Below are 25,075 nucleotides of genomic sequence, written 5' to 3' on the forward strand. Positions count from 1 at the left end.
GTTGGCTACCAAGAAAAACCCAACAATAGCTTGTATTACTGCATATAAAATGGCAGGAGAGAAAAAAAATATATATAAACAAACTAAAAGGATATTTACAACCACCTGTTTTTACCTCAGTGTGGCCATCTCCCCAAGCGGGACTGCCTGAAAAGGCCATCATATGACCTATCACCCTTTGGGGAACGCCGCATCTTTTTATTTTTCAAAAGACATACTTTTTTTTCCCGAGCATACAAATTATTCACACTAGATTATCCTGCCAAATTAAGAAAATATACGGTGGCAGCTTGTTGGGATTTTTTTTTTCACTACAGAAAAAAAAGAGTACATTGAAACCTTTAAAGAGTACAAGCAAAACAGTTAAAAATAAAAGCTCCAACATAAATACTATAAGTGCCTAAGCTAAGTGAACATTAATTTCAAATACCATTCTAAATACAAGAAAAAAGTAGACCATAGATGTGTTTTGAGCATAGGAACTTACAAGAGTGTGCATTTTCCTATGCATTTTAGGTTCTCTCTTCTATATATTTATATATCATAAATCTCTCCTCAATGCAAATTTTTGTTCAACCTGAAGACGTTTATTTCATAGTAAAGGCAAAAAGATGAGAGACATGTTTTTTTTCTTTTTCTTTTTTTTACACAATTCATTACAGAGTGATCAAGTCCTGGATGCTACCACGACAGATTAGAGAAACATCAATAAACAAACAACAACAAAGAAAACAATTTAAAAAAAATTAAATAAGGTTCTCCCCAAAAAGTGTTACGTAAGAGATTTTATTTACTTTTTTAATCAAATTTTACTTCTCTGAGTTGTATTATGTTTAATGTTTGTATGGCAATTCCTGCATTTACACCTCCAAAAGCAAAATCCCTGTTTAGCTCTCAGAAGAAAACATGGCTGGCAAATGTCTCTAGATCAAAACCTTTTTTTTTTTCCTCTTCCTCTTTTTTTTTTTTTTTGTCAATTTTAATGCTAAGCAATGACACCACACTAATCTGTCAGCATAAGAGCAAGTTTTCCCTTGAGCGCCCAACTGTAAACTGGGAAAATTGAACAGTGCATGTAAGGTAGCGCCAGATCTGGAATCTGGTCCTCATTTTATACTCAACCAACTGTACCTCCGATTAGAGAGACAGATACAGAATCCAAGGCAGAGTGACAAGTGCTATATTATCATCATCATTGACAAAGGATGGAGATAAAAATAATAGAAAAACAGCCTCCATTAGGAGAAAAATGTCTAAAAATAATTGACCTTTTTATTAATAAAACTTCCTTGAACAGGGTTTTTTTTTTTTTTTTTTTTAAAGAATTTGAATTTCCTTTTTGAATAGTTTTTGATGCAAAATGTTTCAGATTTCTTTAATGTTTCAAAAATATATCAGAAATGTGTTTGGAATTGTAGAGACACTTGTTAAACTCGATCAAAAGAGATGCACCAATTCATCAACCAGAGTTCAAAATCAAACAATTTTCTGATAAGTTAATTACTGAAGATCTGCACCATTTGTGCACAAACTCGTCAATAAACGTCTTGTTTTTGGGTGCACTTTTCTTTTTAGTTTAACTGAAATCAGATGTAGGGTTACAGACACGTGCTCTGATGCATTAATAGAAATAAGTGCTGCATTTTCTTTTTTCAATTCTGTAGAGCCTGCAACATAACTTTTTCTTTGTTATGCTTTTTATCTGTAGAAAAAAATAGGAGCTGTCAAAATTGTAGATAAATAGTCAAAAAAAAAAAAAAAAAAAAATGAAATTAGTATTGGCCAGAAGAAAATAAACTGATTGGTGGATTTCTACCAATCACCCACCCTCACACTTCCTTACAAAGTCACCAAAGGCCTCCTGTGTCAGACGCTTGTCAAACCCAATCATTGCAGACGCCTTAATCAGTTGACCAGAAACCAGAGGAGGCCAATTTTCCACAGGTAAAATACTGAAAAATGTTCAATTCTCTCCACTCACCCACCATAAATTCTCAAACCATTTTCAGTCTATAAGCCAGACTGTTAATGCCTTTCCTCTTAAATCTGATCAAGATTAGGGTTCAATGATTTGATGCCTTTTCAGATGGATTCAAAACTAATACCTCAAAGAATTAACAGCACATTTTTTTCTATTTTATGTGCAATGGTCTGAGAGAGAGAGAAAAAAAGTGGAATTTGTCTAAATAGGAATCAGGAGGTCAGACCTCAAAAGAAAACCAGCAACAGGTAACAGACATGAAAAGTGTGATTGGTGCATCTCTACTGTCCATCTACTGTCAGGCTCTAAAACCCACCCACCAAATCATTCACCTTTAATCTGTTTGAATTACCAGAACTGAATCCCGTTTTAGCTTCGAGTGACTGCTGAAATTACAGTCTGAACAGCTAACACAGAAGGAAAACAAATCTGTGCTACTTACAAAATAACACTTGCATTTTTAATTTTCAAAGAAAATAATCACTCTGGAACCTTTAAGAGCTTCATGTTGGTTATAACAACTTGTCAGAGTACCTTTTTTTTTTCAGTTGTACCAAACACAAACACCAAAACCAGAAACCTCTGACCCCTTTTAAGCATGTAACATGCTAGTAAACAGAATTGTAATCATGAACGCATTAATATGCATGAGTCAGGTAGTTAAATGATTTACTAGAGCTATGCAAAATTCAATTTTTTTTCTAGGTTTGTTTCAGCTGGTTCCCTATGTTTTGCAAAGTTAAAAGGAAAAAAAAAAACGGGTTGTGCAGGTGCTTGATGCAAGGACCTGCATCTTCCCGTGTATTGTAATCATTTATAGCTGAAACTCCGAGCTTATAGCAAAAAGGAGAATTAACCATTGCAGGTAAAATATCCAAGGCACTCTTTATCGTCATGTCACACCACATTATTAGTTTAGTTTCATTGATGTTTGTAAAAGAAATATTTAAACTAGTGCCTAGCATTTGATAGGCAGCCCAATTTTATATACATATGGATATATATCTCATCTCAATGTTGCATGGAAAATCTTTCACAAAGATTGGTTTTATGTTTGACCCTGCTTGTCTTGATGTTTTGACAATATGACACTGTCTGCTATGTTTGAACACAAAACTGTACATGATATGTAAAACAGTATGTACTGTATGCAGCTTGGGTTATTACTAACTATTGTTTTTTTTTGTTTGTTTTTTTTTTGTTATGCTGAGAAAAATCAAAAGTATCAATAGCAACACATGTACAACCAAAATCCTCCAGCTAAGAACAATTTTCTCTTTAAGTAGCCAAAACACACCAAGCATGCTGTCCAGTTACAAAAAATACAAAATGTGTAAATTATTGCACAATAAAAAGGCTCAAAAAGTTCTGATGCAATAGTATTGCCCAGTTCTGGATCATGCATCAGGTTTTCTCCAGAAGGGGATGGAGAGCAGGGCTGCACGGCATTCTGGTGTCTAACCCTGTTGTCTTTTCCCCATTGCTCATTGGCTACAAAGCCTGGGTTGCTTTTTAGCTGGGGGCGGGGGGCATCTGAGAGAGAACTGCTCTTTGCCTATTCAGTTTTAATGTCATTAGCCAGAGGGCGGTCACTGTGCCACTTCTTCATGTGTTTTTCTAGAGTGCTGTACACACTGAAAGGCATGTGGCAAATTTCACATTTGTACACGTCCTTGCCCATCTGTCCATGGGTCTTCATGTGGCGGGTGAGTTTTGAGCTCTGGGCACATGCGTAGCTGCACAGCTCGCACTTGTACGGCCGCTCTCCAGTGTGGCTGCGTCGGTGCACTGTCAGGTTGCTGCAGTTCTTGAACACCTTGCCGCAAAATTCACAGGTGTCGCTGCGGCGGCCGTCCTTGGAGCTCGGCCGCCCGTTTCCGCTGCCGCCGTGTGGAGTGCTGGCGCCGCTGCCCGTGCCGCTCCGTCCTGAAGGGGCCCGTTCCCCATCGAGTTCACCGGGTGGGGTGGAGTAGCGCAAGCTGCCGTTTTCTGATGAGTGCTCAGATGAGGAGGTAAAGGGTGATTGTCTGGAGTCCCCACCTGTAAAACTGATGAAGGGGTCCTTGAGTTGTCGGGAGGCGGCGTAGCCAGCTAGCCATTGAGAATAAACGTTCTCTGTGTTTGGGATGGTTGGTGTAGGTGGGTCAAGGTCTTTTTCCACCTTGATGCGTTTGGATAGAGGGCTCAGTGAGTCAGGACTGATCCCACCGCCCAGTAGCTTTCTAGAGAGGCTGTCGTTGGATAGTGGTCCCAGCCCGTTCATGGCAGTGGTTGATGCATCATCTGCACGGTCTAACTCAACAGCCGAGTCATCATCACCGTGCTCTCTAGACAAGCTCCGGTGATGCGGGTGTAGAGCATCGCTGTTCTGGTGGTGGCGGGCCCCTTCCAGCCGCAGGCTGAAGCGATAGTTATTCCTTCCCCCTTCTTCAACTCTAGCGTTGCTATCGATTTCCTCCTCATCGCCTTCCTCCTCTTCTTCCTCCTCCTCTTCTTCCTCGTCTTCCTCCTCCTCCTCTTCGTCTTCCTCCTCCTCCTCTTCTTCATTTTCAGGCATAATTCCATTGTTCTCAGTCTTGAACTTAGCCACCACTGACTTGAGTGCATCAGTGGCACTGCCTAGTATGTCGCTTGTACCAGGTTCAGGCGAACTGGCAGTCGAGAGGCCATCGTCTGACTTGGCATTGAGTGCCGACGACTTGTTCTGACAATGCGTCTTCATGTGGCGCTTTAGCTTGCTGGCCTGTGTGCAGGCATGGTTGCAGAGGTGACACTTGAATGGCTTTTCCCCTGTGTGACTTCGCCGGTGAACGATAAGGTTACTCTGGAACTTGAAGGTCTTACCGCAGAACTCACAAGACTTTGCCTTGAGAGGAGTGCCTGGCTGAGCTGCATTTGATACAGGATTAGGGGTGGAGCGTGAACCAGACGGGGACTGAGAGGTGGATAAGGGAGGCGTAGCTGTAAATGGAGGCTTAGAACCTGGCTGGAATGGCTGGAGCAGCCGTTGCATAGGGTTAGGTCTGTTAGGGGAGAGAGGCGGAGAACCTCCTGTGGCATTCCCAGCAAGCTCCCTCAGACGTCTAGAGAAGTCCATGCTCTGAGGGGGTTCTAATGGCACTGAATTCAGTCTCATCACTCTGTCAAAGGCGCTAGGATGGTGGGTTGCCAGGGCAAGATCATCCGGGCTGAGATGGTGGCGTGGCGGTGGGCTGAAGAGCGGAGGGGTGCGGGGGTAACGGCCCTCGCGTGGCGTGGATGCTGAATCCCGGCCAGACCCTGATCCCGGCATCCTTAAGAGGCTGTAAGGGCTGCCGTCAGCCAAGTGAACCGCGTGGAGGGGCGGCTGAGAGGAGGCGCAGTCACCCCCCATCCCAGGAGCGGCAGCTACACGTGGGGTGAGAGGGCTGCCAGGTTCACTCTCCAGATAAATGCGGAAGCCGTGAGTGTTCTGGGCATGCTGGAGCAGGAACCAGGCACTGGTGAAGGGCTGCTTGCATGTGGTGCAGGTGTAACTGCTGGGCTCATCTTTATCTGACAAAAAAAAAAAAAAACACACACAGAGAGAACATCAAGTTAGAAAAGCATAAAATGAAAAGTAAGTAAAACACTGATGGATAAAATCTACAACATCTGAATTTTTTTTTTAATATTCAAGTTTAGTTTCACTTTCATAATCAATCTTTCTTTAATGAACTTTAACAAAAATAGCCATAAATAAATAAAAGAAATTCAAAATATTTTAAAATGAAACAGAAACCACATTGTGAACATTTTACAATTTGACAAAAAAAGGACAATAAGTTGAGTTTCGTAAAAGACGAAATATTTTCAGCACATTAACAAAACACAAGGCATATCTCATGCTGCCAATGCACAATTTATACAGATGAGAGGGCACAGAAATAATTCAAACAGTAATTGACTTTCAATTGCACTTGTACACTGACCTGAGATTTGCTTGACAATGCACGCCTAATCTCGTTAAACACACTCATCTTCTCTCCACTACTCTGTTTACGAAATTAACAATTTTAAAGTGGGACATGTATCGAATGCTGCATATTAACAATGAATACAAATAAGGGGTCACACGTTAATAATTGTACCACTGTTTATCACAAAAAACCACACATTCACAGGAAATAAAAGCTACGAGAAAAACTGCGTCTGCGTGTTAGTGTGTGGGTGGGGAGGCTCCTTTGAAAATGCATTTCATGCATTGCTTTTCTATTTCTGATATTTCATGCTTTATGGATTTATTTAAATCCTCTCAGGTGAATAGAAAAGGAAAAGAGGGGGGAAGCAGAAGTGAGAGCTATGCAAAATAAGAAGCATCCACCGCTTGCAAATGTGTTCCTTCTTTCATCTTTTGCCGTTTTTTTCCCTTTCTTCTCTCTCTCTTTTTTCCCCCCACTGCAGGCCATTCTTCTAAAGTCATTTGCAGACACTGAACCCAAAATCCACAGCCCTTCTATGCAAGTGAGGACGAACAAGAGACAGGGAGAGAGAAAGATAGTCCATGTATGACGTGGAACGCATGTGTTTTAAGCCGGCCATGGCTTAGAGAGACAAAGCAGGAAGAAGAGGGCAGAGAAAGAGCAGAAAGGAGAGATGCTGTGGTCGAGTCGTAGTGAAAAGAGTTTGATGTTTTGTGGTTTTGCCTCCTATCTTGTGTGTCCGCAGCCACGGAGGCCCCCCTCCAAAGTCTCCCACTTAAAGAACATAATGCTGCATAAAATGTGCACCAAATCAAATCTCCACACAAACCTTTCTCTCCAGACTGAAAAGAGTTGGAAGGGGGTATAATGGTAAATTATGGATCATTACAATCTGCAAAAATTACAGTTAATTGCTGCCACCTGCAATGGGCTTTGACCCACTATGGAATTTTTCCATCATAAAAAAGCCATTTGCCCATATGCTTTTTTGCTCTCACTCATTCCCTTCCTCCTCTCTCTCTCATAAGCACAAATAAAATGTGCCAGTTACATTAACACACACTTCCTGATTATGTGTGTGTTTCTTTATGGCTTTAAAAGGAGAGCCCATGTATCCCCCATTAAAATGGTTGCAATAAGCTGTGTTCTACTGTACATTTTCCTTTGATTTGTGGCTTGCATACACTAACCCTGATGCTAGCGTGATGTGGAAGCAGACAATGGAAATGCAGTAGGAAGAAAACATACTCTTTTTCTGCTATTGTGAATGACTAGGAAGGAAGATAAGGGGAGTTGTGCTTTTCAGAGAGAAAAAATCACAGAGGAGTCTGGAAAGTGAATGAAAGAGTCAGGAGGAAGAAGAAAGGGAACTGGAAGTGCGGTATGCCTTAAAGATAACCTAAAGCATTTGTAAAGGACATGCGTGCCACCACACAACACTTAAGACTTCTGCAAATTCATTGTTTCATCCATTGAGGCACCAAATGTTTATATCTTGAGCGATATAAACATTTGACAAAGTGTCCTCATGCCACAAGCAAGGATAATAGTTGTTTTTTGCATCTGAGGAGTTGGACACAATGACTCGAATCAGAAAGTCAGAACAACGGATGTCAAAACTCACAACAATGGCACATGAGATATCTAAATAAACCCACTATTGTCCTTAATAACCATCCTCTTGGGAATGGAGGAAAAGTAATTCAAAGGGATAAAGGACATTTTGACAAGGCGTTTGATGTTTTTCATTTTTTTATTATTATTATTCAAGAACAGAGGAGCAAATAACTGTGTGAGGGAGGAAGGAGGATCTTACAAACAAGTCTGTCCTCTAATAGAATAAAAGAAAAGCTCCCACTCTCTCTCAGTCTCTTTCTCCCCTTCTAAAAACTTAAAGTCTGGGCTGAGTTAGGGCTGGAGAGCAGCAGAGCTGAGGCTAATGCTGGATCTCCAGGTCCCTTTGAAATAGGATCAGCAGAGAGGAGAAACCACACTGACAAGCCCTTAGCTGCCATTTCATGGCAAGGGGCTGAAAGAGGGGACTTTAGAAGAGAAAGAGAGGACAAAAGTGTGTGGGAGAACTGAAAGAGAATACAGAAAATATAGAAAAAACATAAATCAACAATGATCCGGAATGTAGAAAACTAAAAATCAGACAAAAAAAAAACCTAACAAAGTATTTTTGAACCATTCCACGTATTGCAACACTAAGACAAGTTAATTTCAAACAGCACTCCAAAACTTTTTGTAGTTTCTGAAAAGAAAGCTATTATTACACCTTAAACTTGGTAATCAACGTCAAGGCAGTGGTTGGATTATGTGTCTAGTTTTGCAGTCCAAGTGGAAGATGAAACGTCAGCAGACGGTCAATAGCTACTGGATTTAGAGCACAAAAAAAACCTAAAAATGGGTTCAAGGCCCGAATGGGACCAATCACCCTGCCCAGATTTGCGATCACCTAGCACAAAAATGACAATTGGATAATTTTCCAATCAGTAAATGCCCGAGTAGAAGTACTAACACTTGTCTTTGTAAAAACAATTTTACCGACAGAAGGTGTCTAAAAATGAAATTGGAGAAAGTGAAAATGCTTTTAAAATATTAAACTTGACAGTTTTGCTATTTATTTAAAAATGATCTGGTAGAAAATCTTGGCATCTTATGACCTGATCTAAGGTATATTTTAAGTTGCTTGTAAAAATAAAATGTTACTGAGTTGTAATTTGCCTTGTAAAAGGGGATGTGCTGTAATTTTCTTTAAAAGGGATAGGTTTGTACAGATACCTCATCCTTGTAACTTTACTGTGTCTGTAGAGTTCCAGAGATGCAGACGTTTACTGAGAGATGGTTGAGTAAGTTAGGGTTATTTCTCACAAATCATTGTGTTACCATGCTATAAACATGTCCATGTTCCAACAATCTCAATTTCTTCAAAAGGCAGCCCAAAATATTCTGTAATCGTAGTTGCAGAGAAATCAGAGTCATCTTATATCAGTATCACTAGGTCAGAACTTCACAGAAATCTCTGACTGGTGCACCCTTACTGGAAACACACATGGTGAGTCATTTAATTTTTGCCAACTGTCCCCCCCCCTTTAACACACACTGCAGTTCATCAAGAGAGAACAGGTTACTAGACTGAGCTATGGCAGTGTGCAACAGTCAGCCGCTACATGCCTTGGATTTAGGTATGAAAATAACAACAGCTCGATGTTTTCGGATGTCTATCACACACACACACCTTTATATGTTCAATCCCTTAACTTCAGAGATGCCTGACACAAATTTGCTTCGTGGTTCCCATCAATGCCCCACTGGAGTCCTATGAACTCAGCTTTATTTAAACAGCTCACATCTGCCGGGACATGGCCAACTTAATTGGTGATTTACAAACAACCAGAGGTATTTAAAGAGGGAGTTGTCTTTGCTGCTAGATGATAAAACTGAGGCTACTGATTGCTGTAATGTTAGTGACCCAAGTAAGGCATGTCCGCAAACTCATAAAAAATGGTAAGAGATTACTTGAGTATAGACTTGAAGCAGTCTCCACCCTGAGATGTATCCTCAAACTTTCTGGTCCTACTTTTAAAAGTTGCCAGACTTGTCTTGACCTCTAATTCTTTTTTTTGTTTGTTTGCTTTGTCCTTGACCAACCCCAGTAGTCATCTAAGGCCGTCCTAGTGTGACCATGTTGCTTTCACTGATATTGGTCATTAAGCTAATGGAGGAACAAGCTAACAGGATTAGCTTGCGGGTCCTCCAAAAGGAGACGGAGGAAGAGGAACAGAGGAGGATGAAGGCAGGGGAGGCGGAAGACACGGGGGACACAGCATGTCATGGCCGTTCCTCAAAGTTATCAGTCGCTGCGGCTTGAGGAAGCACTTACAAACACCTGAAAAGTGATTATGCTAATACAGGTCCTTGCCAATATTCATAAGTGTTTATAGGTGTTGGAGTGAGTGCTTTGGGAGGAAGGAGGCTTGTCAGTACAGTGCCTCTTAAGAGTGCCTTTAGCCGTAACTGGCGTTAATGTGATTACTACTCTGTTTATGTCATTAGGGTATTCACAGTCAGGAATTGGACAGGGGTGAAGGGTGAAGCAGGAGAGGACATGTTGAGGGAAAAGACTGTGGCCCTCTCCTTGTCTAAAGCCCCTCTCTTCTAAATGACTTTCAGCAATATTTAAGTGTTGTTGGCTAATTGTTTATTAGCAGCTTCAGAGATAAACCAAAGAAGTCTCATCATATGCTGATTTGTCAAGCAAACTTTCCAGGTTTGATCTTCTTTCTTACTTCACTAACTTTGTCTCTATGTCACTGTTTCCTTGCTTCACGTCCAGGCTCATACACTCACTTCTTTGTCCCTAGCAAGCACCTGGGAGAAAAAAAGCCAACACTTGTTTCTGAGATAAAGATGAGTGCAAGAAATACAGTTCACTCAACAGAAAACCAGCCAACACTGGTGGGTGTTGGAATTACACATGTTACCACTGGGTGAAATCTACTCCTAGCTGCTGGATGATTCACAAGAAGAGAGAGAGAAAACAGAGAGGACATAAGGAAGAGGTTGGAAGCGAAAAGAGCAGAGGTGCACAAGATCTGAGGAAGAAAAGCCGGTTTTGGCAGGAAAAGGCAAAAAGGGAAAGGCACGATTGTAAGATAAAGACGCATGGTGAACTTGGAGGGTCTGTGCCCAGTTATAAAGTAACCTGCTGGCTGTTGGCTTTGTCTTACCTTTCCTTCCCCCTCTGTCTCATTCTCCTGAAAGTTGATAAGAGCAACTGTAGAAGTGAGGAGTTGCTCTGAGCTACTAGCAAACCATTATAGACAGATGGCACCCACACAGGGACCAATGAAGGCAATGCACCATACACAACAGACTAATTTGTATGTGCATGCTGAGGAAGACAGGGTATTTTTCATAAAGATACGCCTTGGCACGCTCTTTTATGTTGCTTATGCACACTCAGTGTGAGCTACCGACATGGCATTTTCAATAAATGTGTGTGGGGGTGTGTGTGTGTGAGCGAGAGAGAGAAAGAGAGACAGAGAATGGAAAATTGTAACAGTGCTCACCACAATCATTTCAAAATTAGCATAGCTCCGCACTGTCTGTTTCCCTGCGTGGCCTTACTCTCTTTGATCTTCTCTCGGTTGAACTGAGTTTGAACTGACCATACAACCCAAACATCTATCAATGCATGCATCTCTCTTCCTCTATATATTGCTCTATCCATCCGTTGTGACTAATCTCCGTATGAGCAGATGCGTGCCTGGATGCGACTCAGGTCCAGAAGAGCTTTCTAAGAGGCTCGGCCAGCTCCGTCTCCGATGCAGATTCTTATTTCCTCTCTGCTCACCAGCGTCAGAGGGAGAGGCCTGACACTATTGTTTCTCATGCCGGCTCTAATAGTACAGTGAAAAGACCTGCGGGCCTCTAAGCTTAACCGGTTTAATTAAACGGACCGTCACTTATGTAAGTGTCCACGGAGATTATTTGTCAAGCTGGTAGCCGCTTTGCAGGATCAAAGTTAGTGATCGACACACAAAAAAAAGCCAATGCTCTTTAGACGAGTAAGTAAATGAAGGAGAGGAATCAAAGAAACACTTTGAACGCAAAAAATATACAGGTACATAAGAAGACATATTCATAAAGAGGACTATTTTTGGATGTGTGCAATATCCCAGATGGGCGAGAAGTCTCTGGGTTGCTTCAGAGGGGAAATGTGAAGAGAGCTCTGTCAAAGAAAAGATATGTCTCAATAACCTGCAGCTTGAAGGGGGAAGAGCAGAGTAAAATATGCTAAAAAAAATCTTACTGTACTTCAACTAAATGGAGTAAAGTAAAATAAAAATGTAGCCATCTTTGCTCTCTTTGATATGAAAATACATCCAACAACATTCAGATAAGTGCGTCGTCCCAGTTTAAAACGCTATGACAAGATAGCCTCCGCACGACATGGGGCCAGCAGCCTCAGCTTTACTATCTCTGCATAGCTCAGCTCATGACAGGCTGCCATCCCTGCAGAAAGGATGGAGGGGGACCAGGGAGGTCGGCTAGCTGCACATTTCTGCATAAATCTCCAGATAGATAGCATCAGGAGAAAAGAAACAGGGGAGGGAGGCCGGCAAGCAGTGAAGGATGATAAGGCCCCCAGGGCAGGGCATTCGACACTGTCAAAACCGTTTCTTCGCCGGCTATTGGACGAGTGGAGCGCGTTATTAGCCTGCATACCATTTGCCGGGACGCGATTCGGCTTCACCGGAGCATACAGCGCCCTGTATCTGACCTCTCCTCTTTCCTCCTCCTTGACATGCGGAGAGATGGACAGAACATCACAAACATCAAGAAAAAAAAAGGACTACGGAGATCTGAAGTGGACGCTTCGCTTTGATCAACAGCACCTTCAGCAAGATGAGGCGCTAGCAGAAACTATGAGGAGGATAGAGAATTTGTTTTGAAATTAGTAAAAAAAAAAAAAAAAAAAAAGCCTGCAGGATAGGGTCTTGAAGTGACAAAATTCCGGCAACAGATTTTTGCATAAAGAAGCAAAGGCTTCACTCAGTTGCCTTCATGTGAATTCACGTTTACTGAATACAAAATAAAAAAAACATGAAGCTTTTTGATGTACTTGGTTATTCTGCGAACGAATAACCAAAGTTTTTGTCTTTTTGAGGCCGAACAACATCAGCAAGAGTGAAAACACAAGTCTTAATAGTGCCTTGCCATTTCCCTTTATCTTTTTCATATACTATGACATTTCCTCTACAGAATAGGATTTTATATGACAGATGATGGGAGAATGAAATAGTAAATTATTAAAAAAAATCTAAAACATTTGTTAAACATTTGTATTTAGCCAATTCTGAATCATCAGTTTTGTGGAAATTACAGCTCCCAGTCTTTCAAGGTATCAACCTGCAGGCTTTCCACATCTAGACTAAAACAACTTACCAATTTTTCTTTGCAGAATATCTCAAGCTCAGTTAAACTGGATGAAGAGAATCTATGATCAGCAATTTAGCAGCCTGACCATTGCTTTCCAGTGCAACTCCGCTCAAAAATAAATTCTTCCACCACAGTCTGCGCTTGCTTTCTCCCCTTGACTCGGATTGTCTCCGGTCAATTTTTGACCTGGCCAATCAGCGAAGAGAAAGAGAAGGAGTGGGCGATGATTTTCTGCGCTGGCAGCAAAGAAAATGAATGAAGCCATGATGGTTGTTTACAGCACAGGCAATTTTACGTAAACATCTTACCGTCAAACTGGCACATTACATACGTCACAAGCAAACATCGGTGATTGGGTAAAATTTACAATCTCAACACAGTCCACGCCTCCAGGAAACAAATAATCAAAGGGCTGGTTTTTACGACGGTAGCAATCTGTAAACCTCGTCACAGATTTTCAGCTATGTTTTGGCTGAATTTTGACAGGACCAATTCTAAGACATCAATAAGCTTTGATTAAAACCGTAGTTCGGCATGATGCTGCCACTTTGTTTCTCAGGCTGATGTGCTGCATGAATTCTCTGACACGTCAATGATTCCTGATGGTTACCAGTTGTATTGGATGCTATTTAGAGGTATAAAAGCAAAAGTAGATGAAAATACTGTAACAGATCAATATCACTTTTAGATGTTGGTCTGTTACATAAAATTCTTACTAAAATACATTTGTCTGTTATAACTTGACAAAATGCTATCCGGTTTAAGGGGTTTTAAAACTTCAGGGTATTGTAAACCTTTTTATAAAAATTTGAATTGTTCTCATTTATTTACTTTTCTGTAGTATTGTTGCACTATTTGTTTAAAGAAAATAGTGGTGTTGCCCACAGAAAAATAATGAACAAAGAATAATAGACTCAATTAAGAAAGAATGGGAATAGCCTAAAAGGAATCTTGTAGAATTCACTGGCAGTATTCAAGTTAGAGGTGAATAAATAATAAATTCAAATGTAAGGGTGAGACTGAAAATCAAAGAGATAAAATGAAGTTAGTAGGTGCTATTGAGACCACTGTGTTGAATAACTCAGAAGGTGATAAAAGAGAAGAGTGAGGACATCAGAAGGCAAACCGAGAGTGGGACAGAAGAGATGTTTTAAGAGGAAGAACTGGCAATGAAGGGTAAGAGACTGATTCCCTGAACTGCAGACAGCAGATCGGACTTTTATGCACAATCCCACACATTGTGATGCACAAACATCGAGAGCCTTTCTGAATCGAGTAAGGAATAATCCCTTCCTCTCGCTACATATACCTCATGTGCCTTAATGTTACTTCATCTCAACAAGAATGCACTCATCAGGCCAGTTTATGCAAATCTTTTTTCCTAACTTTAAGATATATTCTCTGTCTTTGCAGGTTATGATCACAAAGAGAGTCTAAACTTTATGCAACAGGGGCCACAACTGTAACGTTATAAGTGGTCGTGGGCCACAAAAATGGTATGTGTGCAAAAATGCAATAACAAACTAAATAAACAATAATTTAATAAAATGTACTAGCCTGAGTTCTATACAGAAAGTATCTGTATACCATATTAGATATACAAGAACATGATACGAGTCCCCCTACACCCTTTTTTTAATGATCACCCTCCATTAGCCCAGTTTAATAAATGGATGCACCCAATTCTATTTCAAAGTAAAAGTTATTGGATGCTTGTTGTGCTATGCAGTATCAAATTCAAATGAAAGTAAACATGTGGTTATTAAAAAATGAATAGTTTGTGTTGTTGCTTAAGTTTTCCAACTTAAAATTATTTTAATTTGCTTACGTTATTTTTGTATTTATTTATTTATTTTTTGATCAGTGAAAATTTAACTTTAATTCTGTTTTATGCTTATCACCATCTGATGGTGAAATAAATTTGTGCTATTCTTGAATTGTGGACAAGACCATAGAGAATCTTTGGTCACCCCTGGTCTACAGTATGCAACAAGCTCAGGGTTTCCAAAGCAACCAAACAGAAAAACTACTTTTTATGCAGTAAAAAGACACATTTTCTAGTCTTGGTGTTAAAGTGGAAAATAAAAACAAACCTGTAAACAAATAACTGAATTTCTGCCTAGCGCTGGCCGGAGCAGTTTGTTCCTGAACACGCTCACATTTGCCCTCGAAGCTCTCAAGCATGGCCATCCCAGAGATGCCAGCGAACAAGGGCTGTTTTTAAACGCGCAGCTATTTTTTACCACGTCCCTTCACCTCAGGGTGTACGGACCAGGGCATGTGAGCTCGGGCCAACCATAGCAGCTCGTTATGCATCGGAGCCTTAAGGCATTGTGGAGGGACATGGCGCTTTGAAACAAGGAGGGCCAGTGTTGGAGTGAAGCGAGGCCCCGGAGCTGTGGAGGCTGAAGGTTTAACACGCGTCCAATCTGCAGTGTGTGACTGTGCACACGGTGGTTGAGTGGTTAAGGAAGTATCAACAGTCGCTCTTTAAATTGAGGGATGTTTCGGGGTCAGATGGAGCTCAGAACATGGAGACTGTGAAAGTTATAGATTGACTCTGTCACAAGTTCACAGTGTTTATTTCTTTGTTTTTCCTGTTGCTAGAGTCTGTAACGAGGACACAGTCACACGCTGAGACCTTAGCGCCTCCACTCACTACCATCCATTGATCCAGCCCTCCATGCCTTGCTCCATTATTAATTCATCGAGGAGAAAACTGTGCTGCGCCAAACATTGATTAAAATTGCAAAATGGCCTCCTGTTCAGCTCAGTTCCACCCCTTCAAGACAAAGATGACGGAGTCAGGAAGAGACTTGGCTGAGAAAGGAAGTGGTCAAACAGTCACAGCGGTATGCATATGCTCCCCTTCCTACTCTTCCACTCCATCCATGAACTTGACAGTGAAGTTGTTAGGACAATTCAAGACGGCTGATACCCACCAGGGTCACACTTGTGTCTCAAGCTTCTTTGGACAAAAACTGGCTGGCAAATGAAATGAGTCCCTTTTGGATTGCATATTACAGTGCAGGATAATCCTTCACAATGTCACAAGCCGCCACTGAACGCGTTTCTTAAACAATGTTAAGTTTTGAAACCTGGTGAGCGGAAGGGCCACATGCAAGGCAGCGGCAGGTCGAGCGCCACAATAATATTCATGTCCAAGTAACAGATTCCAGCTTTTTAGTTGAAAAACTATGTTCTGATTATGCTCTATAGCAAAAAAAAAAAAGATAAAAGTGTTTTTGTCTTTGTTAAAAGCAGAAAATTCTGGTTATTCTTGTAGGATTTGCATAAGGAGCATGCATAGGTCCAAGCAGTAAGTGAGTGGGATATTAATTAAGGTAGCCAACCTGTAGGCTGCATTGTACACAGCTGTAAAGCATAAATCAGTCTTTTAACAAGGCTGTGGTCTTAAGATCTCAAAACCGTGCTGGAAAGCAACATGCTCAACCATGCCAAAAATTTGTATAGGTCTAAAGCTCCTATAGATTACTACATTTATCAGAGGGGAGCGATGGCGGACTACCTGAGGGTAGAAAAGAGAGGGGAGAGTGGGCGAAGCACAGGGGCACAAAAAGAAAGTGCCAAAAGAAAGGACAAGAACTTACACGTATAATACGGGTCATCCGGTTTGTGAAAGCACATGCGGCGTGCATACATGTGTGCTGCAGGCGGGTAAGCGTGCTCAGTTTCTATCATCTCAGTTTCTATAACGGTTCTGTAATAAACGCCGAAGGAAACCCAAGCTAATAAGAGAGAAGAGACAGATGAGAAAAGTTAGCAGAAATCTTCAGCGAAAGGTCAATAATCTCACAGTTCAAACACACCCTTTTTTGAGAGACGCCAAAATGCGCTTTCAGACCTCAAAAACGTTGACGAGCAGAACATGTGAAGAAAGCCCGAGTGCCACTGGTGACAGAAGGATTTATTCCCAGACAGCTGCAGGACAGGACACACTCTGGAACAGGCTGAGTGGCTGGGCGAGTCCACCTCCAAGCCATCGTTTCTTCATAGAAAGAGCCACGGACTCAGACATTCCACAGCAGGCAGTGACAGGACACAGCTAATTGGGGAGCATAACGCTGATGCAGACGTTTACGCTTTGCAGTTCAGCACTCATGCTAAAAATAAGCATAAAAACTGTATTTTTTTTTTGTGACTGATTTCAAGTAGACTAAAACTACTCACACTGGGAAGATTAGCAATTTTCAAGCAGTAAACAAAACATATTTCTGTGAACATGTGTAGCTTTGAATTAATAGCTGATCAGAGGAAGGTTGGGTTTCTGATGCTGTTCCAGCTGAGAGTCATGAACCAGATGTTTGTGGTTCTGCAGTATACAGGCTACTGAAAACATTACTGCAGGACGCAGAAGACACGTAATGCAGTCGCAAGATCCAAAATCCTAATGACTGATGAAAATGTGAATTCTTAATATTTATCTCCGACAGCTTCTCCTTCCTGAGCTTGTTTTTGTCCGCGATCGTGTCAAAATACGCAGCCGCGGCAGGAATGTGGCTCCCCTCCATGTCAATATGAACTCATCTTCTCAGGATCCACCCTGTCCTTTTAAGAGGGACTGACAACCGCGGACTGACACGGGGGTCACGGGGGCAGCAAACCCAGAGGACTGCTTGTGCTGCATTCTGAGAAATGAACTGTGTTTGCACAAGGTCAAACTGTACGCGACCTTATGTGCTCATTCCATACATGTTCTGCAGATATGGTTTAGGCCTATGGAAAATCATGGGAGGCCTCTGACTGCTTTGAGACAACCCAGCAACCCAGCCTCATATCACCTGCAGTACCTTGTAAAAAGTATTCTTACAGTTTTTCCACATTTGATCCCTTCACCACCGCAAGCTTCTCTGTGTGTTATTGGAAAGGGCAACACAGAGGAGAACACAAGTCTGAACTTGATGGGGAAATCATTTTAAACTTTCCAACAAATAAAAATCTATTGTGATTTTTATCTTTATTCCAACCCTTAGAGTTAATGCTTTGCTGCAATTACATCTGAAGGCTTTCAAGCTATGTTGCTTTGAACTTCTTTAGGTTGATATATTTTTTTTACCATTCTTTTTGCAAATAAGCTCAATGTAGCTGGACATGGGTGGATGGAGATTGTGTGAACATCACTTTTTCTTGTCACAGATTTTCAAATGGATTAACAGTATGTCCACACTTTGACTGGGTCTTTTATGAATATGCTCTGATCTGAACCTTTTCTTTGAAGCTCCAGTTGTATGTCTAGATTTGCTCAGTTGGAACGTGAACCTCAAGCCCAACTTCATGTCTGTTTCTGGCTCTGACAGGTTTTATTTCAGAATTGTCCTGTACTTCGCGCCATCCATCTTTCCAGCATCCCCACAGCATGATGCTGCCACTGCCATGCTTCCATGGCAGGGATGGTGTTTTCAGGGTATCCGGTTTCTTCCAAACATATTGTTTGTCATGTAGGTCAAAAAGTTTTGTTTGACATTTTTATGAGGCTATGCCACACTTTTCAGAATATTTTTTGTAAAAAAAAATATATTTTTTCCTTCTTCTCCACCATTTTGTGTGAATCTGTCAGAAAAAACCTCAATCATAGCTTGCAATATGACGTAATGCCAAAGATGTTTAAGAGGACTGAATACTTTTGAAAGGTACCACACCTTTTACTCAATTATAATGACATAAATGGATAAATAATTTTTGCACCTACTATGTATGTTCTTCATCATTAATTTTAACTCATTGTCTTTACCATATACAAAGTAGGAGCCAATAAAGGAAAGTACATAGCAGTGAACGTAGAGACTATAATCAGAGGAGAATGGGCCTTAGCTAAAGGGTATCAAAAACAACATTAAAAGCTGTGAAGAGAAAAGGGAAAAAACAAAAGAGTGGCGGACAGCTTCACAGTGCACTACACCATTCTAGATTACATTAGTGGCAGCTGCTCCCTTTGTCTAGTTTTATAGCCTAGCCTCAAGAAAACGCTGCTAAAATTTCATTTAATCTGCTGCTGAAACTCAAGTGTCAGTCAGCCACTCAAACAAGGGGAGACTAAAAGCACTGAGCTCATATAACTAAGGCAAAATAACGCTAATAATATCTCTCTCGGTAGCCTCTCAAGCCGACATTTTGTGTAACCGAAGAGGGCTCGCCATTCTCGCCGGTGCATGGGAACCTGGCCTGCTCTCCGAGTCCAGGGGCAGGTCTCTAATGGTGAGTGAACTACTCAAACACCATCCTCCTTCCCCCCTCATCATCTTTACCTCCTGTTCATCCATTTAAGTCATTAGCAAGTGTTTCAAAGAAGAAAAATGTGGTTTGAGTTTATAAAAAACACAAAGTAATAGCTAGAAAAATTGTGTTTACTCTTTGAAGGCAAGAAGGGTGATCTAAGCTGAATTGGAAAACTGATGATTGTTCAAATTATCAGCGATATCAGAATAGTGAAAATTTTTAAGAAAATATGTTGAAGGAGTACTGTACCCTCTGGAAAACTGCTGGACAATCAAAGGTCAACAAACAGAGAACCTTGGAATCTAAATTGTTAAAAGTAGTTTTCAAGCTGAATAATCACAAGACCTGCTTTAGGGAAAATAGGCTAAATATCTATTAAACTGGCTAATAGCTGTCACAAATGTAAGAGAGGTGAGCATGAGAGGCCAAACCAGAAAACTGAAATGACTTGAAAATGCTAATGCTAAAATGCAGGTTAGCTAAAAGTAGTTAACACTTGCTGCTATGAAAATGGTATGAATATGCTTATATTAGCAATTTAAATGAGCATTTTAGCTAACCTAGAAAACATTATAAATGCACAAACATGCTAACACGTGATAGTCACACAGTAGCCTGTTGCATAAGTAGAATCCAGAGAACACATGGAATATTTATTTGAAATAACTGAGAGATAATTTGTTCACTTCCTCCAAATTAAAGGCAAATTTTGATGTCTCGTTTACAACTTCTCCTTCTTCTACCAGAGAAATCAACTTCAATGGGAGAAATCCCAGACTGAGCACGGAAGGGAAATAAGAATCAAGTGGAATTGTGTAGGAAGGCAATTTCAAGAGCAACAACAAAGTTATATATAAGTTATATATATCTAAAAAATACTAGACGATGTGGTACAGGACTTATAATTCAACATTCAAGTTTAAATAATATGTATGACAGATCTCAAACAAAATATCTCAGATGATTTTTGTTTTCATTTTTAGTCTCTTTCCTGCTTGAATTAAATTTATGAGACCAATGTTTCTAGTGTACCAGCTATGTGCAATAAATCCATTCTCCTTCTGCCAAAAACTGAAAGCCTAAAAACTCGCCTTGACTTTATGAATCACCCAATTCATAAATGAACTAAGACTGGAAATTTTCTTGTGAAAGTTCTGAAATCACAGCTAATTTTACTTTCTACTGAGCTCCCTGTTCCTAAAGATTAAAGTAAAATAACACACAACCCTTTAGCTGTTTTCAGGCAGCTAGGAAGGAGCAGGAGCGGTTAGGGGATCTTCCTTCCTGATCTTACACAGCGGCATGTCCACATGCATCCACGTATATTTTATTCAGATTAGCGGAGGAGAAATACTAAGGCTCAAGGGACTCCTTTTCTTTAACCTCAGGGGAGAGAAAACTAAAAGAGCCGGGTGTGGGAATGATGAAACTGAGAAGGTAAAGGAACACACCAAAGCACTATGCACAAAAATACAGGAGAGGAGGGCTGCAGCGGGCCGTAAGGTCAAGATTTCCTCTCCATCTGTCTGAGTGGGAGAGATCACTGCTGATGAGAGAAAGCTGGGGACTTTCTCTCCCACTGGAGCAGGTTACACTCTTCATCCACTCAAGAACAGCCGCATTTGAAGTGAGTGGCACCTCTGTGAGAGAGTCACGATGTATTGCAAGATAAACAGCTGACAATGTTTTTGTCATGGCTCTTTAGCAACATTAATGCAAATCCCATAATTAAAGTAATGCGCAACAAGTGCATAATGTTTTTATTATATATACTGAATTTGTGGTGTTGTTAAAAAAACATTGAATATTTTACCATAATGAGCAGTTATGCTGTAAGCTCTGTAAGGTGTTTTATATATATATTTAATAAAAATACATAATATGATATAATCTCCTATATTTACAGGAGAAAAGCGGTAGCAACACATGCAAAGTTATATATTAATGTTACATATCCATCAGTACATGTACTGATATTTTCATACACAGACAGCAAAAACTAGAAGCACAAAATTTCTCCAAATAACTAAATATAAACTTATATGCCTACTCAGCCAGAGAAACCAGAGTCACTAGAAGAACTTTAACCAGTTCGAATAGCATGACTGAAATCTTTTCCGGTTTTTTATGTTAACATGTAAAATCTTTGTATGTCTTGATACCAGAAAAAAACTGGGCTGCAGGAATATTTTCACACTTTATGAATTTCTTTTTACATTTTACACTTTGATAAATATAAGACCAGTTTAAAGAGAAATATCCCCTCCTAGCTGTTCTGGAGAACAGTGGTAACAAGGCAGACCTTTGTAAATACACAAACAATGTAAAGGGTTATGCTGTAACATTATAATTAGCCATTTAGCCTTCTAATTCTTCCAGTGAATAAACAGAAAATTTAATAAATGCAACTTAATGCAATATAAACTGACGTTCCAAGAGTAAATAATATCAATAAGAATAATTCACTAGAAATCATGGCTCAGAAGTGCTAATGAGTGTTCACCCTTACCACTGCTATGGAAAAGAAGATTAGTTAAAAAGGAAATACAAAGGAGGTTTTTTTTTAAAAAATTAAAATTAAGCAACACATATGAAAATAAGTGCTAATGAAGTCATGGAAGGCAGCAGAGAGGGTGCAGGGTGGTTGCACGAGGGCAAATTAACCTTTTTAATTGGAGAGTGGTAGCCCTCTTTGGACCCAGCAGTTGGATCCGGAGTGCTGACAGATGATGAGAAGGAAATGGCAGACCTATTACAGGCAATCTGGCCCTACAACTTGGCAGACAACTGCAGTACGAGAGCCTGGGGAGGAGGGGGCATGTCCAGCATGGAAAGCTCTCCCTGCCAGAGCGCTAGCTGGCAAGAGGCAAGCTCGCTTCAATAAAGGTATAAATAGGGAACAGTTATCTTGGCACTTTGAACCATGGGGGTAAAGGGTTGTCATACGTGACTTTGGTTTCTTGTGCGATAACAAAATGCCACCTGGTCAAGAAAAAGGAGAAGGGTTTTCCTCTAATGAAAGGGAGGGAGAACCAGTCTGACAGGTGTGAGAGAAAGGCCACAGGGGGGAGATAGTGGTGGGACAATGGTGGTTGAGGGGGGGGGGGGGGGGGGGGTTAGGGATCTCAGTGAAAAATTCACAAACCATTTGAGTTAACCTGACTTTGTACTCATGAACTCAAGACATTTTAAACCCTGAAACATCTACCTCAAGCTCACAGAGGACAATGATGTAAGAGGGAAAAAACACAGGAGAGGATGACTTCCTGTCAGCCTGCTTGTCTGGATGCGAGAGCTGTGTTTATGTCTGAGGAAACAAGAAAAACAAACATCAGTTGGAGTCTATCCAAGCAAGAGATAGCCGCTTCTTAACACGGCTGTGCTCCTGCTTCAACCTATACGTTCCCAGAGGGAAACGAGATTTACACAAAGCTCATGAGCAGGCTTTGGGTGGGAATATCTGGACCATTACACTGTAAGAGCTAATCTTCAAACTCAAGAATTACCACCTGACATCTCACAACCTGAATATCTTTGTCACTTACAATAAATTTACTTGGAAGTGTTTGAAAGAACTCAGCTGGGAATCAGAATAAGTTGCTTTCCAGCTTGATCTGCTCACACCGGTGACTAAAAAACCAAAACTTTTTCCGGCCTTCCTAATCAATCACTATGGGATCTGTAATCACCTCACACTTCAGTGTGGATGCTTCTACTGAGTGAAGAACGCTCCAAGTTATGCATGTTCAGTAGTACATGCATAACTTGTAAATGCTCCAGACCATTTACTGCATGTCTTTCCCTTCTCTCTCTGTCCTTCTTCCTGTCCAGCTATACAAGAGTAAGAGAGCCACAAAACCTTTAAAAAAGTAATTTATAGTAAATGGTAAGTGGCCTGTATCTTATAACGCTCTATCAAGTCCGGAGAAAGCGTAAAGTGCTTCACACTGCATTCAGTCATTCAAGCACACATTCACATGCTGATGGTGACAAGCTATCCACAGTTGCCCTGGGGCAGTCTGACAGAAGGAAAGCTGTCATGCACCGGCACCACCGGGCCCTCTGACCACTACCAGCAGGCAAGGTGAAGCATCTTGCCCAAGGACACAACGACAGAGGCAGCAGAGTGGGCATCAAACCAGCAACCAGCCGATTATGGGATGAACTTCTGCCTAGGCCTGTCACAATAACACGTTTTGCTGGACAATAAATTGTCCCACAATATGGAATATTGTTATTTTGAGACCATTTTCAAGTTATATATTGGTAATGGCATAATAATTCAAGAACCGATTCTCAAAGATCAAGAAACTTTAAATTCTAATGAAATTTAACACTGGAACTGGAAGACATTTTAATTTATCAAATTAAATTAATTATGAAGTCTTTGCAAACAAAATTGTCCTTGGAAAAAAAAGGTCTAGTTGAGACCAAAACACCAGAATGAAGACTTTTATCATCCAGTTTTTGGTAGAAATAGAAAGAAAAGCGAAAAACGATGAGTCTTTCAAATGGAAATTATTGAGTTCATTTTAATTTATTATGCGATTAGTTGATTTATTATTTATTGCAACAGGTCTACTCCTACTACCATCGCCACCATTGGAAAGGAAACTGTTATTTCTATCACTAATAAGGCTATCACATTCAAGGCTGTGAGAGCAATACATTCAGTAGATAATGTGAAGGCTAAACAGAGAACAGCAATGTTTTCCTTCTGAGCTTTTCAACCTCTGTCTGTCATGAAACATGCTGGGTTTGTAAATTTTGGAAATCTCATCATTAAGGGTCTACATTCTCTAGGAGAAACACCAGACAATGTTGTTTTAGTAAAACTAGCATTGCTAACCATAATCATCAACAATATTCAATGTTAAGAGTTTAAATTGTTATCTCTATAATCATTTTATCTTTGTTGCAACATAGTAGAATCAAATTTAATTTAGAAATTTGTATGGTCGAAATGTGAAATTGGAAGGTCAAAGCTTTATAAAACATGGATATCAGAAATTGGGCACATATCTCCTATCAGCGCATTTCTGCCAGGGATCACAGAGTATCTATTTGACACGACATGCATCTTTCCTTTGGCCAGAGACCAAAAGTGGCTCAGCTTAATCTTTCATTGTCTCACTGTCCAGCATATTGTTGAAGTAAACATAATCCTGATGCTTTCCCTTTAATGGTGACCTCATTACCCAGACGACCATGGACATCTCTAGGTCATCTTCAGTAAGACAAAGCGCAACCAGCTATTATCTTTGCTCTGCCGTCCTTCCCCTTTTTCCCTCTTCTAGTCCATCCCTCTCCTCACAGTCCCCTCTTTTTCCTCTGTGTCCATCTGCCTTGAATTATGTATTCTAATGCATTTAGAGCAAGGCACAAAGTGGGGGTCCACACTGGACTGCTTTTAGTCATGTCAAGCGTAGACATCCAAAGGACGCCCGTGAAGTCTCAACTCATCCCATCTATGTGCATGTGCATCTACCTTATGCATATCTATAAGCCTGGATCTCAAGCATTCAACTCTCACTTGCAGATTTTTCCATCACTCTCCCTCCTCTTTGTGTCTGCCTCTGTCCATAACACAGTCACACACATGCACCAGACACATGGCCGGAGAGAGCAGACTACCATCTGGGAGTAGTGGCCGGCTTTGTCTGGGGGGTAGGTGGGGGTGAAAGTGCCAACTAGACCCCCTCCTTATAATACACACACACATAAACTACATACCGAACCCTTACAACAGCAGCCCCCCATCACCCTCCCCACCCAACTGCTCTAAGTGTGAGAGCTCTTCTCATACAATCTGCACATATACATATGCAAATTAGCAGGGGGCATTATAAAAACAGCCATCTTCTTAGACACACACAAACACACGAATGCAGAAAAGCAAGCCGTTTAGTTGGCCTTCGCACCAAAGTAGCTATGCAGCGTATTAGAGAAAGAAAAAAAAAACGGAAAA

At 40.7% G+C, this 25,075-nt stretch overlaps 1 protein-coding gene across 1 annotated transcript in view; it reads right to left on the minus strand.

Moving 5' to 3' along the window:
* Nucleotides 1-264: 264 nt before the first annotated feature.
* The window catches only part of LOC114145192 (B-cell lymphoma/leukemia 11A-like), a 45,432-nt gene continuing 20,621 nt past the window's right edge, over nucleotides 265-25,075 (minus strand). Inside the window, exon 3 of the mRNA XM_028018653.1 lies at nucleotides 265-5,515. Within this exon, the coding sequence (XP_027874454.1) occupies nucleotides 3,537-5,515 (1,979 nt within the window). The 3' untranslated portion in view covers nucleotides 265-3,536. The remainder of the gene's footprint in view (nucleotides 5,516-25,075) is intronic.

This window comes from Xiphophorus couchianus, chromosome 5 (assembly GCF_001444195.1).
Source record: "Xiphophorus couchianus chromosome 5, X_couchianus-1.0, whole genome shotgun sequence".
NCBI classification, from domain to species: Eukaryota; Metazoa; Chordata; class Actinopteri; order Cyprinodontiformes; family Poeciliidae; genus Xiphophorus; species Xiphophorus couchianus.